The 16,492-nt window shown below is 43.2% G+C and overlaps 1 protein-coding gene across 1 annotated transcript; it reads left to right on the top strand.

Annotated features, from left to right (window-relative positions):
- Positions 1 to 201: 201 nt before the first annotated feature.
- BCDIN3D (BCDIN3 domain containing RNA methyltransferase) lies at positions 202 to 10,544 on the top strand. The gene is made up of 2 exons (XM_004274354.3): positions 202 to 652; positions 3,901 to 10,544. The coding sequence occupies exons 1-2, from the start codon at positions 236 to 238 to the stop codon at positions 4,543 to 4,545; spliced, it is 1,062 nt and encodes a 353-aa protein (XP_004274402.2). The 5' UTR covers positions 202 to 235; the 3' UTR covers positions 4,546 to 10,544.
- Positions 10,545 to 16,492: the final 5,948 nt, after the last annotated feature.

The raw sequence follows: 16,492 nt of genomic DNA, 5'->3' as shown, positions 1-16,492 counted from the left end.
GAAGTTCCAGCGTCACAGATTCGCGTGTGACCCTGGACAAGTAATTCCTACTCTCTGGATCTCACATGCATTTGTAAAGGAAGGACGGTGGACCAAAAGTGACTTCCAAATCCCAACAAACTCCTTGTTCTGGGTAGCCCAAGTTGAAACTATGTCAGCTTGAGCAAGTCACTCAACCTCTCTGAGCTTGTTTCACCAGAAAAACGGGATAATATTACTAACCACCTCCCATGTTATGGCGAGGGTTCCTCACGCCAACGGAAACCCCAAACTTCTGCGCTGGCTCAGCGGAGGCCGCTTTTATAGTCACTCGCCTTTGCCATGCAGCGCAGGCGCGCTGGAGCCCGGACCGCGCTCGCCGAGCCTGCAGGTTCCCGACTTCCGGTTCCGAGGCGACCCCGAGGCCAGACTGAGACTAATGGCGGCGTCCATGAAGCAAGCCACCGGGGGCGTTGAAGAGACCGCGGCGGAAGAGGAACCGCGAGTTCTGGAACCCGGGGCCGCCCCATTCGGAAATTTCCCTCATTATTCCCGCTTCCACCCTCCAGAGCAACGGCTCCGCCTCCTGCCTCCAGAGCTGCTTCGCCGGCTCTTCCCTCAGAGTCCAGAGACAAGGCCGATCCTGGGGCTCGACGTGGGGTGTAACTCCGGGGTGAGTCACGGGGGAGGGATCGGACGTCGGTCGAGCCGAGAGGTTGGCAGCCTCCACATCCCCTGGGGTTCCGGCCAGGGCGTGGCACCAGACCCCTCACAACTTTCCCAAAATGAGTTTAAAGGCGTAGTGTTCGACCCCGTGCTGCTGCTACCTCACCTCTAGGGTCCCAGCACCATCTCTTTTAGGAATCTTGGGGAGGAATCGTTTTCAACTACGTTCCGAATTCCTGCGTCCCCGCCTCCGCGCTTGCGGCCTCCTGGCAGAACGCCGGGTGGGAAGGGCCACTGTGCCTGGGCTTCCAGCGCTTGCCTCCTGTCCAGCGTGGCTGGCAACCTGGCTCGGGGAGAGGGGACTTACCGAGACCCAAGTTTGGGAGCGTGGGGTTGGGATTGGTTTACTGGGAGCCAAGGGTGACAGAATCATGCCTGGAATTAAGATTAGTGTGAAACGGTGCAGAATGGACCCTGGAGCCAAGTGGATATTTATTTTAAAAGCAATCAGTTGGCTGAGTACAGGGAAGAAGATCGAGAAAGAAAAATAAAGTATTCTGTGGGAGGAAGGCATTGCCACATTTTCTTACCACAAAGTATTTTTAGGCGTAAGAATGATTATAGTCAAACCACAAGCAAAATAGCGAAATGTCTCTCTGACACCTATTTGTAGCCACTAGGATATCCTAGAGGAGCAGGCATTCTGACCCCATGATTACAAATGCTTCAAAAAGTTAGTACCCTCACTCCATTCCAGACCCGGAGTGGGAGGGAATGAGGAGATTTTATCGTGCTTCTGGCCTTAGGCAGAAGAGAATTTGGTAGAGGGTTGAGGGCTGTAGGCACAGGGCTGGTAAATGGGAGGGAGACATTTGGACACAGGCTAAAAAACTGGAATGAGCAGATGGGTGGGTGTCTGGCTGTCTCTTGCAAACATTTCTCTACTGTGTTGATATAGCAGATCAAAGGGGTAAAGAGACTTGGTTTAAGACTTGGGATTTCATGAAAGGCATTAGGAAACTACAGGAGATTTTAAAGTTGAAAGTAGTATACTTGTACCTTGGGGGCCAGGACATAGTTGCAGTTAACTAGGGCAGTGGTTCCCAAACCTGGCTGTACCTTTAGGGAGTTTTTTATTTTGCACTTAAGAAAAGATGCTTGCACTTGATAAGACCAAAAAAAAAAAAAAATTCAAAATACAAAGGGGCATATAGTAAAAAGCAAGTCTCTACTCCTGACCCTAAATCCTCTTCTCCTACACAATGGGAACTGCTGTTTATAATTTCTTGAGTATACACCTTACAAATAATAGCACACTCTTTTGCACCTTGCTTTTCATTTAATAATTTGGAGATCACTCATGTCACTACAGTCTTTTTTAGCAGCTTCATAATATAGATGTGTGATAATTTGGGGGGTGCATTGTTTTTAGAATTTTAGATTTTAGGAACTCCTAGGCTGTACTCTAGACCTACTGAATCAGGATCTTGGGGATTGAGCCCTTGAGTCTGTGTTTTCTTTTTTAAGCTTCCAGGGGTCTCTAGGATTGGGGAATTGAGGATGGAGAGGATTAAGAGATGTGGTAGAGGAGGGACTGATGTGATGAAATGACTGGTCAAACATGGGGCACACCCAAGATCAGATAGGAGGAGGAAGACAGCAGAGAAATAAATAGAAAGATGGGGAGAAATTTTTAAGCAGCATAATCTTCCTACTCAAAATGTGGTCCTTGAGCTACAGCATCAGCATGACTTGGAAGTTTATTAGAAATACAGATCTCCGCCCCCAACCCAGATCTACTAAATCAACATCTTTATTTTAATAAGATCCCTAGGTGATGTGTATGCCTATTGAAGTATGAGAAGCCTGGTGTGGAGGAAAGAACTTAATGTTGCCTAAATCCTGCCATGTAGTAACCATGTGACATTGGACAAGTCACTAGCCTCTGAACCATAATTTTTAAAATACAGGTTTTTTGTGAACTATGCCACACATAGAGAAAAGTGCACAAAACATAAATTCACACTTTATGAATTATTATAAAGCAGACATCTTTATGACTACTGTCTATATCAAGAATAAAACATTGTCAGCACCCCAAGAAGTCTCCCATATGCCTTTCCCTGCTCATAAACGCCCCTCTCCACCCAGAGAGCCCAACTTTTACTATTATTGTTTCTTTCTTTTCTTTATAGCTTGCTATTTTTGTATCCGTAAACAGTGTAGTTTAATTTTGTCCATTTTCTAACTTCATATAAATGGATGCTTGCCATGTATTTTCTTTTGTGTCTTGCTGTTTTACTCTGCATTATGTATTTGTGTGAGTCATCCATGTTGCTGCACTGAGCTGAATTCCTTCCTTTTTAATTGCTATCTGGTATTCCGTCTTAATCCATGCTACTATTATTGGACATCTGGATTGTTTCCAGCCACACTTTCTTCACCTGCACAAAGGGCATAAATATTTTCCTCACAGGATTGTTGCGCAGAGCAAATGAGGTAGTGAATAGAAAAATGCCTTAAGAAAACAGAACATGAATTTGAGTTAGTTATAATGGTTATAGAAGTCAAAGTTAGAGAAAGGAAATAGTGACTTGTTTAATAGTCAAAAATGTGCTAAGATGGTGAAAATCACAAATCATTGGATTTGGCTAGAAGGAGGTCAGCAGGTAATGGATGCAAAAGCAGAATAAGTCTCAGAAGGGGATGGTGAAACATAACACATGTAGCAAAATTGAAGCTGTAGAGTGAAGGCTGAATGAAGACTTTGGAATGCAGACTTTCCCAACCACAGGTCTGAGAAGTAGATTTTTATAAGGTGGTGCTTGCTCTGTTCCTCACCTTCCTGGCAAGGAGCACTGGTTATGCCCCTGAAATCTTTTCCTCCTCCCTGGGGTCTGAGATACTCAAAAAAAGAAAAAGATAGTGAGCTTACCAGCGTATTACTTAAGCTGGAAAATACTGCTCTGGACTCCTTTGCTGCATCCATTGGGCTGTAACTTTCAACCACACAGCCCATCAGTGTCAGGAAAGTATGGAGATAATGCATTACAGCCTGAGACTCCTGGAGGGCACTGAGAGCCTGCTTTGTGGAAAACTTTTGGGGGGCAACCTGCTTAGGCTATAGTTTAACAACCTTACATCCTATAAAGCCAGGAATAAGTGGCAGTCTCAATGGGAGGATAAGAGATATAGGTTTCTCTTCCATTCCCTGGTTGAGAGCTGCAATGACAAAGCTCTTTTGGATTCCTCTAGGATCTGAGTGTGGCTCTATACAAACATTTCCTTTCCCTACATGATGGGGAGACCTGCTCAGATGCCTCAAGAGAGCTCCATCTCCTCTGCTGCGACATAGATCCAGTCCTGGTGGAACGAGCTGAAAAAGAATGCCCTTTTCCTGATGGCTTGACCTTTATCACCCTGGACTTCATGAATCACAGGACCCGGAAAGTTCTCTTGAGCTCTTTCTTAAGCCAGTTTGGATGCTCAGTTTTTGATATTGGCTTCTGCATGTCAATAACCATGTGGATTCATCTGAACCATGGGGACCAAGGCCTTTGGGAGTTCCTGGCCCACCTTTCTTCCCTGTGCTGCTACCTCCTTGTGGAACCACAGCCCTGGAAGTGTTATCGGGCAGCTGCAAGGCGTCTCCGGAAGCTGGGCCTCCATGATTTTGACCACTTCCGCTCCCTAGCTATCCGAGGTGATATGGCTAATCAGATTGTGCAGATCTTGACCCAGGACCATGGCATGGAATTAGTATGCTGCTTCGGCAACACCAGTTGGGACCGAAGCCTTCTGCTCTTCAGGGCAAAACAAGCCACAGAGACTCATCCGATCCCTGAATCACTGATAGAAGAAGGGAAAGAAAGGAACAGAATAAGATTCTGGAGACAATGAGATGGGAGGGAGGATAGAGATATTGAAAGGGGTTTATACAAAGAATTAAGTTCATTCTCCTTAACTCCTGATAGTTAGGCAGCTTTAAAACTTGGCAGAAGCTTTTTAAATGTCCAGGACATGCAATTAAAAGAATCATCATCTTCCTCATTTGGGGGGATGATCCCTGAGGAGAATATACCTGTGAGGCAATGATCTGTCCTATCTGGAATGACCTAGAGAAAGTGACCCTGGTTCTGGGATATGCAAGGGGCTGCTTTTGGTGGTTATTTAGGAAGACTTAGACCAGGTTAGCCTTAGAATGTCCCTTCCCTGGGCTCCTTAAATCTGATCTGCCTTCAGGCTTCTTCTAGACTTACTCATCCTGTCTATGAGACAAAACCTCACAATACAATCTGGAATGAAAAGTCATTGGCCTGGCTAAAGGAGAAGCTTTGGTAGGAAGAACATCTTTCCAGAGCAGGTCAAGTTTCCAACATGCCCAGGCTGAGCACAGCAGTTACAGATACAGTACTAACCAAGATGCATCGACTAGCATTTAAAAGATGTTTAAAAGATTAAATTATGAACTCAAAATCCAACCGGTACAAATGAAATGAATGAAGTGGGATTGTGTAGAATACATACAATTATATTTTATATATAATAAAAGTGACTTGAGTATGGTTGAGAATACCCTGTGAATCTGGAGTAGGAAAGAAATTTCTGCCTTTAACCACTCTACCCATGGAGGTTTCAACTCAAGAAAAGGAACCTCACCCAAGCTCAAAACAGAAAACATGCCAGCGAGTAAGTTAATTCAGGACTTTTTTTGTCAGTGTCCTCTGTCAAAGCACACCAGTATGGAGGTGGGGGGCATACACCGGTATGGGGGGTGGGAATACGTGCAGAGAAGCCTACACAAAATGCAGCCTACAATTGGATGGCTACAGCGTCAGTGCTGTGGGATAGGTGTCACTGATGTGTGGCAGGTGTTGATTTTTAAAACACCCATGAGTCCACTTCAAGGGAAAGTGAAAGATAGAGAAGATTTGGTGGAGAGAAGATGGAAAAACAAAACATACCTAGCTAAGAAGGGAGATTGGATTGATGAGCTTCACAATCTCTAAGATCCTATTGTTTTCTGAGTTGATGCTGTAGAAGGAGGAACAGGGAACAAGAGAGTCTGAACCACCAAAGAGAGGTTGGACTTTTTGAAGAAGTTAGTAAAAGTTCCTACTAAGGAATTTGAACTTTATGCAGAGAGAGCAGAAGCCAGAGCAGTTCCTAAATAATAGGAGGATGGAACCAAAACCTTCATTTAGGAAAACCAGTTTTTCTATTTTGTGCAGGATAATTGTATGGTTGGTGCCATTTCCAGTCTCAATTAGGCTCTAATACTACTTCTCAGTCTTTTTATATTGCTGCTCCTGATCACTTTTATCCTAGTGACTCTTCCAGACTTTTACCCTTCTGCAGGCAGGCTCTTGACTCTATTCCTGCTCCATTCTCCATTCATCTAAGCAGGTGACCTAACCACCAACTAGTGCCATTTTTGTTTACTGTGTCAGGAAGTCTTTTCTTGCCCTCAGTCTTGAACCCCTTCATCTTCCCTTGTTTTCACTTCTAAACTTACCCAGTGAGCTTTTACCCAAATAACCTCTGCCTAAGTTCCAGATCCCAACCTCTACTACCTCTCCCAAATTGTATTTTATTAAGGATCCCCTTGGTGTCTCCTTGGCCTCATTGAACGTTCCTGTCCACCTACCAACATGCTCAGTTCTCTCTCACCTTCAAAACCACCAACTTTTCCTGTGTCCTATCTCCCTCTCAGCCTTATGCAATCTCCATCTCTTCACCACCGTACATGAGCAAAGCCCTTGAAAGAATACATGCCACCACCTCTGCTTCCTCATCTCCCATTCATCAGTAGCCACCTGAATGCCATATTTTGAGGCCTATTTTCAGTCTTCCTCCTGGGCCATGAAACCATTCAACACTATTGACTCCTTCCTTATTGAATCACGCTCCCTTTAATTCTCTGCCATTCTCTGCCATTATTCTCTTCCAATCTTTTAGTTTCTCTCTACACCTTAAGCAATTGGTTCACATTTTAATTTGCATAAGCATTACCTGGGGAGTCCTGGATTCATCTCTAGAAACTGTGATTCAGGTCAGAAATGGGGCTCAGGATTCTGGTTTGGTTTGATTTGGGGTTTTTTGCAATTTTTATTGAGGAAAAATATATGTAACATAAAATGTACAATTTTAACTGTTTTTGTTTGTTTGTGGTACGCGGGCCTCTCACTGTTGTGGCCTCTCCCGTTGCGGAGCACAGGCTCTGGACGCGCAGGCTCAGCGGCCATGGCTCACGGGCCCAGCTGCTCCGCAGCATGTGGGATCTTCCCGGACTGGGGCACAAACCCGTGTCCCCTGCATCGGCAGGCGGCCTCTCAACCACTGCGCCCCCAGGGAAGCCCTTAACTGTTTTTAAATGTATATTCTGTGGCATTAAATACATTCACAATGAGGAATCTTTTTAACAGGCATGCCATATGATTATGATGCAAGTTGAAACAGACCACACTTTGATGCTTAGAGTTCCTTAGGGTCCATCCAGTCCTCTTCTACATTTTTTTCCTGGGGTGAGTTCCTCCACTCCCATACCTTTAACAACTACCTATATGCTAATAACCCCCAATAGTTATAAGCCCCACCTTCACAATTCCAGATTAATATTTTTCCTGTTTTGTAGTCATATTCCCCTAGATAGTTCTTTGGCACCTCAAATTCAATGTACCCCAAAAGCAAACTCATTACCCTCATTCCAAACCTAATCCTATCTCAATTGTTGGCATCCACCCATTGCTCAAGCTACAAACTTCAGTTAATTCTCCTCATTTTTACTTCCCACATTGAAATAGTCACAAAGTCCAGTGAATTCTACCAATAACATGTAAGTTCCACTTATTTCATCCATGTGGCTGATGCCTACCAAAGGTTTCTATGTTAAGTCCTCTACCCTCCGATCCATTGTCTTGCTGCTAGTGTTCCCTTTCTCAAATATTTAGCTATGCTAGTATTATGCTTAAAAACCTTCAGTGGTTTCCTAGTGCCTAGAGTCCTGTCCTTTATCCAGTGCCTAAACCAATATTGTTCAATAAGGTAGCCGCTTGCTATTTAAATTTAAATTAAGGAAAATGAAATAAAATTTAAAATTCAGCTCCTCAGTCCTACTAGCCACATTTCAGGTGTTCAGTAGCCCCATGTGACTAGTGACTACCTTATTGGACAGCACAGATATAGAAAATGTCCATTGTTGCAGAAAGTTGTATAGTACAGTGCTAGTCTTCATGCCTTTCCTCTACACATCAGCCACACTGAACTTCTTAGCACAAACTCCTGCTTCCCTTCTCTCTCCCCCACCTCTCCCACTTTGCAATGTGGTTCAACTGTTTGTCCTAAAAATGGCTCAGATATTACATTTTCTCAAAAATCTTCCCCAACTCCTATAGCAGTTTGCATTTGTTACTATATTCTAGTGAGGATTTTGTGTAGAGACCTCTATCACAGTGTTTACCTCATCATATTATAATTGTTTCTGTGCCTCTTCCCCACCACCAGGAGACTGAGCTCCTCAAGCCCAACTTAGTTTTGTATACCTAAGCCTAGCTCAATGTCTGACACATGGCAGGTAGCTGAGAATTACTGGTTGAATGAGTATATGAGTGAACAAAAAAGAAATGCACCCGAATTCAAGTACTGAGAAGAAAAGGGAGATATATGATTGGGCAAAAGACTGCCCAGGATACTGGGCACAGTGGTTAAGAATCTGCCTGTCAATGCAGGGGACAAGGGTTCAAGCCCTGGTCCAGGAAGATCCCACATGCTGTGGAGCAACTAAGCCCTTGTGACACAACTACTGAGCCTGCGCTCTAGAGCCCGTGAGCCACAACTACTGAGCCCCCGCGCCACAACTACTGAAGCCCATGTGCCTAGAGCCCATGCTCCACAAGAGAAGCCACTGCATTGAGAAGCCCGCGCACCGCAACAAAGAGTAGCCCCCGCTCGCCACAACTAGAGAAAGCCCGTGTGCAACAACGAAGACCCAATGCAGCCCCCCACCAGGGAAGCCCCAACATAACTTTTAAAATCCTTAACCCTATTGGGGTAGATACTATTATCATCCTCATTTTGCAGATGTTGGAACTGAAGCACACACAGCTTAAGTGACTCTCCCAAGGTCACGTACCTTGTAAGTGGCAGAGCTGGGCTTACCTAGGCAGTGTGGCTGCCGAGACTGGGCCTTGGCTACTATCCCTTGAAATGTCATGGAAATCAAGACCGAGAAGAGACTCCAGAGAGCCAGTGTAAAAGAGCATGGGCTTTGGAGTTACTGTGCTTCCTCAAATTATGTGTTCAGACCTGGGAATAAGAGACCCAGCCAGGCCACTCTTAGCTATCCCTGATGTTCTTAGAATTCCCCTCGCAGAAATCAGGCCTAATTCTAGGTTGAGTACCCAGTAGCACCCCTGCTGCTGCCTACCAGTTAAATAGGCACATACAGCAAACATAGACTCTTACGTCTCCATAAGTGCTAACTACCCTCTTACTGTACCCTTGACTTGCCAGCAACCCTGACCTTCCCCTGAATTCCCAATCTGCCCCTAGCTTTGACTTCTGGGTAGGACCTCAAAAAAGTGGATTTCGGGCTTCCCTGGTGGCGCAGTGGTTGAGAGTCCGCCTGTCGGTGCAGGAGACAAGGATTCATGCCCCGGTCCGGGAAGATCCCACATGGCGCGGAGCGGCTGTGCCCGTGAGCCATGGCCGCTGAGCCTGCGCGTCCGGAGCCTGTGCTCCGCGACAGGAGAGGCCACAGCAGTGAGAGGCCCATGTACCGCAAAAAAAAAAAAAAAAAGTGGGTTTCATCCTCAGGAGGTAGGGATTTCAAGGCCAACTCTAGGATGTATTAAAATCCCAAGATCGGTTAGCTCCTCCTCAGCCTTCTGAGATTGAGTTTGGCCTGGGAACAGAGCAGTGAAAAGAACATCAGGTTTGGAACCAGGATCTGCCAGTAACTCATTGTATGACCACCCTATTCAATTCATTTAACCTTTCTGAGCCTCAGTTTACTCATCTGTACGACTGAAATAACAAGACCTTCCTTTTCCTATGCCCAAATGTGCTAAAGGATATGATGGTAATTTGCAGAATATGGATTGTTAAAGTGCTGTTACATTCTAAGCATGCTACAGACCACAACCATGCCTGTTAGATCAAAGACTTATGAGAAAAACATCTCATCTCTGTAGAAAACATGCATCTTACTATTTCAAATAATTTGTTTTTTAAGATGAGGGAGTAATAAGTAGTTCAACTTCAGCCTACAGAGCATTTTAAAGGAAGCAGTGGTGGGAGGGAGAGAGTGATCATTGCTAATGGAAATGAGGTTTATGATGGTCGCAGAGTGATAACTGATTATAGACGTGAATTTACCTACTTCTCTGTAGATCTTAATTTAAGAACACTTTGAAACCTTGTGACCCTGCTGGTGCTCTCTCCCTTCACCAAGGCAGTGCAAAGAAATATATATGGTTCGGGGGCAGGCTGAATACTGGTCCTCCAAAGTGTCCACATCCTAATCCCTGGAACCTGTGAACGCTACCTTAGATAGCAAAACGGACTTTGTAGATGTGTACAGTTGTGTAGATTAAGGATCTTGATTAAGGATTAAAGATTTTGAGATCAAGAGATTAATCTGGATTATCACGGCTGGCCCTAAATGTAATCACAAGTGTCCTTATAAGAGGAGGGCAAAGGGAGATTTGACCACAGTAGGTGTCATGACAGAAGCAAGAGGTTGGAGTAATGTAAGGAAGGGCTACAAGCCAAGAAATGCAGTTAGAAAAGGCAAGGAAATGGATTCTCTCCAGAAGCCTCCAGAAGGAATGCAGCCCTGCCAATACCTTGATTTTAGACTTCTGATCTGTAAGAGAATAAATTTGTGTTGTTTTAAACCACTAAGTTTGTGATGATTTGTTACAGCAGGAACAGGAAACTAACACAGGGACTCTGACTACAATGAGACTAGGCTACAAGCCAAGCAGCACCAGTCTCAAATAACTCCTGATGGCAGAAAACAGCCACAGTGACCAAAGGAATAGGCTGGGCTCCATCTACATGGGTAACTGAGGAATCTTCGATCAGTAAAAGCTTTGGGAGATCCTTCAGCATCTGAACCTGACCTCTTCCCTCCAACATTTCTGTTGGCTGAGCAGTTACCTGACGTGTTGGGAGGAACTGTTGTATTTGAAGTCTGTTGCTGTTAGTTTCAAAAAAGATGTGTAAATAGTGCTTATAACGATGAGGTCTCGGTACCAAGAAGGTAATGATTGTGTAATGGCCTAGGAGAGCCGTTGGAGATGGTAAGAATATCTTTGGCTTCAAGAAAAGATCATCTTTATCTATCCTCAAAACAGCCTAATTTGGGAACCAACACCAAACATGACAAGAGACTTACTGAGGGACAAGAATGAAGAATGGTCCTGGATATACTTTAAATATATAGATATGTAATCCAGTATATTAAAAAATTAGCATTTCAACATGCAGTCAATATAAAAATTATTAATGAGGTATATTATTTTTTTAATACCATCTTCAAAAACTAGTGTGTATTTTATACTTACAGCTCATCTCACTCTGGACTGGCCACATTTCAGATGCTTATTAGCCACATGTGGCTAATGCTACACATTTATGGCAAATCAAAAAGTAATTTATCAAGTTCCTTCCATATACCCAGCATGCTTTTAGCTGCTGTGGAGGGTAAAGAAAAATCAGTTAAACAAACCGGGACTTCTAAAGGTTAGACTTGATTCTTTTAGCAACTATGTTAAAGTTGAGGAGAAAAGGAGAGGCTTATACATGGTAGCATGTGATCATGTGAGCTTCAGAAAAGGAAAAATCTTTGTGGACTACAGTGGGCATGGAAGAGTTTTGGAGCATATGGGATTTGAGCTGTCTCTGAAAGTCATATCTGCAGGTTCTGCATCCACAGATTTAACCAACCATGGATCAAAACTATTTGGGGAAAAAAATTCCAGAAAGTTCCAAAAAGCAAAACTTGAATTTGCTGTGCACCTCCAGCATAGCATTTACATCGTACTTACAACTATTTATGTAGCATTTACATTATATTAGTTATTATATGTAATCTAGAGATGATTTAAAGTATAAGGGAGGATGTGCATAGGTTATATGCAAATAGTACATTTTATATGAGGAACTTGAGCATCCATGGATTTTGGTATCAATTGGGGTCTTGGAACCAATTGCCTATGGCTTCCAAGGGACAGCTGTATAGCTTTTGCAATGATAACAAGAGGGACAGGAGTATGCCCTATGAGCCACGTAGAGAGGAACCTCTCTGCAAAGGTACACAGGAATGTGTGTTTTGTACATTGAAAACAGAAAGGACTGGCTGGTCTGGAATGGAGATGTCATTCTGAGCAGCAGTGAAAAATAACAGTGGTCTTTGCCATTTAAATAGATTCTGGATGGAATATTTATTATTTTAAAATATCTTAAAATTAATTTTTATTAGGGTATGGCTGCTTTACAGTGTTGTGTTAGTTTCTGCTATACAGCTATACATATACATATATCCCCTCTTTTTTGGATTTCCTCCCCATTTAGGTCACCACAGAGCATTGAGTAGAGTTCCCTGTGCTATACAGTTAGGTTCTCATTTATTATCTATTTTTTAATTTATTTTTTAAAGAGAAACCCTTCCCGTTAAGGCATTTGTGCTTTTTTTTTTTTTTAAATATTTATTTATTTAGGCTGCGCCAGGTCTTAGTTGCGGCATGCAAACTCTTAGTTGCGGCATGCAGGATCTAGTTCCCCGACCAGGGATTGAACCCCAGGCCCCCTGCATTGGGAGCGCAGAGTCTTACCCACTGGACCACCAGGGAAGTCCAGTTATCTATTTTATATATAGTAGTGTATATATGTCAATCCCAATTTCCCAATTCATCCCACCCCCTTCCCCCCACCAGTAAGCCATATGTCCATTCTCTACATCTGTGTCTTGATTTCTGCTTTGCAAATAAGTTCATCTGTATCATTTTTCTAGATTCCACATATAAGTGATATTATACGGTATTTGTTTTTCTCTTTCTGACGTACTTCACTCTGTATGACAGTCCCTAGGTCCATCCATGTTTCTGCTGGATGTAATATTTAAAGTAAAAAGAAAACCATAAGCATACTAGAGAAGAAACTCCAATTAAAAAATTGGAGTATGTCCTAAACACACAAAAAAACAAAAGCCATAAAAAAAAAGATCAATAAATTTGACTACCTAAGGCAAAGGAAAAAAAAAATTCCAATAAACTCACATGACAAACTCCCAACTAGGAACACTATTGGCAATACATGTGACAAAGGGCAATTTTCATTATAATACAACCAACTCTTATATATCTATTAGAAAAAGACATTCACAGGGCTTCCCTGGTGGCACAGTGATTGAGAGTCCACCTGCCCATGCAGGGGACACGGGTTTGTGCCCCGGTCCGGGAAGATCCCACATGCCGCGGAGTCTGTGCGTCTGGAGCCTGTGCTCCGCAGCGGGAGGGGCCACAGCAGTGAGAGGCCCACGTACGGCAAAAAAAAAAAAAAAAAAAAAAAAAGACATTCACAGAAAATGATAATGGCAGATAACACCTGAAAATTTGTTTAATCTCTCTTCTTTTTTTTTTTTTTTTTTTGGCTGCGTTGGGTCTTCCTTGCGGTGCGTGGGCTTCTCATTGCGGTGGCTTTCTCTTATTGCAGAGCACGGACTCTAGGCACATAGGCTTCAGTAATTGTGGCTCTTGGGCTCAGTAGTTTTTGGCTCGCGGGCTCCAGAGCTCAGGCTCAGTAGTTGTGGCACACGGGCTTAGTTGCTTCACAGCACGTGGGATCTTCCCAGACGAGGGCTCGAACCCGTGTCCCCTGCATTGGCAGGTGGATTCATAACCACTGTGCCAACAGGGAAGTCCCATACTCCCTGGCTTTAGTTACCACCTATGATCTGATGTTCTGATGACTCACAAATGTCTTAGTCCAGATATCTCTTCTGAGCTTCAGAATTATTTATCCAACATCATCATATATTAGTACTTCCCAACATTTCCCACATCATGGCACGCATAGAAAATGATGGTGTTTTTGTGGCAGTCCACCTTACTGAGATTGCTGTCTGTTGGAGCGAGCTTGTGCTGCTCTGAGGGTTGAGAAGATCAACATGCAGCACATCTGTAACCTCTTCCTGAGGCACAACAGTTGGGAAGCTCTGACCTCTTGGATAGACATTTCCACTTGGACGTCTCCCAGGCATTTCATTGTCAACATGTTTGGAAGAGAGTATATCATCTCCCAAACCTGCTCTTCTTCAGGTGTTTGATATTTCAGTGATTGGCCCAGAGGTCTTGGCTTCTCTGCTTCTCTCTACTTCCAATCCCAAGACCTCCTGACTTTAATACTATTTATTTCTTGAAGTCATCTCCTCTCCATCATCACTATCATTTTCCTAGTCCAGAGCACATCGTTTCTCATTTTTCCCAATTACTACAAAAACTTTCTGTCTGGTCTCCCTGACTCAAATCTTGCTCTCTCTTATCTGTTCTCCACACTGCAACCACAGCGATCTTTTTAAAATGCAGTTCTAATCATGACACCCCCTTGCTTAATACCATTCAAAGGCTCTGCATTGCTTTTAGGATAAAGTATGATCATCCCACTACTTATCTTTTCAATCTTATTGCTTATCATACCCCACATGAATTCTTTATTAGGTAGCTAATACTATATGCACAGTGCCTGGGATACAGTAAAGACTCAATAAGAATTTTCGAATAATGAAAATGAGGCGAAAGGGGTTCAAGGACCTAAGCAGATCCATTATATCTGTACCAAGTATGAGGTTTCAAAGCACATACTGGCAATGCTGTCAGAACCCAAGGAACATGTTGTCCTATGTAGAAGTAAGCAGCACTAGCAAAGATCTATTCCTATTCAGCAAATGGACCAAATAATAGCCTCTTCCCAGCTCCTTTCTTCCTCTTAGTGAGCAGGAAAGACATCAAGAATGCACTCAGAGGACTTCCCTGGTGGTTCAGTGGTTAAGACTCCCTAGTCGGGGAACTAAGATCCCACATGCTGCGTGGTGCGGCCAAAAAAAAAAGAGAATGCCCTCAGAGTCAATCCAACCTGGAGAATAGTCAGATTATTAAAATCTTTTGAGAGGTCAATTACCAACCTGACCATCTCCTGATGTCAGGAATTCTAAACTGGGGTCAGTTCATCAACCAATGTAACACAGTAGCCAAATGGCTACAATGCCAAACTGAGGAATGAAGATGCTCCAACACTGAATGAAGGAACACATAGTATTGAAGCAGAGGATCCCATTCAAAGTACTGATGTGAGCAGTGAGGGCATGGTTCTCTGAGATGCCATCTACCAGTCATTCATCAGCACTATCTGCACTGTTAGACCATGCCACCAAACTGGTTTGTTACCAACAGCTTGCAGCAACCAGAGACCTAAAAGGCCTAGCTTGTTTTGTAACATAGATAACTCAAGTAAAGAACAATTTATGATTGGTGGTATACAACAAGGTGGAAAACCAACATTGGAACTTCAGTGTAATTTTTAATAAGTGAATAATACCACTAAGTGTGGTAATTAAAGTGTGTTGGGCCTCATCAAAGACAGAAAGCATGGAGCAATGGTAGCTATACTTCTTTCACCTCCTGTCAGTGAAGATAAAGGTCTGTGAAGCATAGAGAATCTGCCCAAATCTGAATGTCTAAACTTTCAAGTGTGCAAGAACCTTTAAATTAAGGAGAATAGGTACTTGTCTGACAAGTGCAGATGTTCCAGCTGTGTTTATTAAACAGGGGCGAACATCTGAATGTAAAGTAAAAAATAATCTACATGGTTTGTTTGCTTCCCAAAATTTATTTATTTGGAAACATCCAAAAATAGTTAGAAATGCCTGGCAGACTCTTAAGGTTTTTCTACCCCATGGTTTTGGAATGCAACAGATTAGTGGACTTTTACTGGACTTTTAAGCCCTTGGAGGAAACAATCGTGTCTAATTTTTGTTGTAAGCCCAGGACTGGGACACGGATTCCTATTCAATAAATGTTAGATGATTGAATGAATAGAATTAATCAGTGCTGCAGGATTACAAAGATGCCACTAGCTATAATCAAAAAATAAGGTGAGCTTTTTCAAAATGAAAACACATTCACAAAAAGCTTTGCACAAGAATATTTAGAGCAGCCTTATTCATGATAGCCCCAAACTGGAAACACCCAAATATCCATCAATTGGAGAATGGATAAACAAATTACAATATATTCATACAATGGACTATTACTCAGCAATATAAAAAATAGACTACACATGGCTGAATCTCAAAAACGTTACTAAGCTAAAGAATATAGACACAAAAGAGTACATACTGTATGATTCCACTTATGTGAAATTCAAGAACAGACAAAACCATGGTGATAAAATTCAGGAAGTTGCAGAGGGTGGGTGTTGGTAGGTGCAGGGTAATTGACTATACAGGGGAATGAAGGAATTCTTTGGGGTGATGGTTCAGTATCTTGTTTGGGGGGTTACATAAGTGTATATATTATTGTTGAAATTCACCAAACAAAACACCCAAGATCTGTGCATTTTCTTGTATGTTAAGGATAAACCAGGCTTCCCTGGTGGCGCAGTGGTTGGGAGTCCACCTGCCGATGCAGGGGACACGGGTTCATGCCCTGGTCCGGGAAGATTCCACATGCCGGCTGGGCCCGTGAGCCATGGCCGCTGAGCCTGTGCATCTGGAGCCTGTGCTCCGCGACGGGAGAGGCCACAACAGTGAGAGACCCACGTACTGCAAAAAAAAAAAAAAAAAAAA

This window comes from Orcinus orca, chromosome 11, assembly GCF_937001465.1.
Source record: "Orcinus orca chromosome 11, mOrcOrc1.1, whole genome shotgun sequence".
Taxonomy (NCBI): Eukaryota; Metazoa; Chordata; class Mammalia; order Artiodactyla; family Delphinidae; genus Orcinus; species Orcinus orca.
The sequence above is the reverse complement of the archived record's forward strand: the minus strand, read 5'-3'. Positions and strand labels throughout refer to the sequence as shown.

Excerpts from the sequence above, each read along its gene's own strand:
- BCDIN3D (XM_004274354.3), top strand. The coding sequence starts at position 236 with ATGGCGAGGGTTCCTCACGCCAACGGAAACCCCAAACTTCTGCGCTGG. Across the intron at positions 653-3,900 it reads ACGTGGGGTGTAACTCCGGG|GATCTGAGTGTGGCTCTATA; the intron begins GTGAGTCACGGG and ends GGATTCCTCTAG.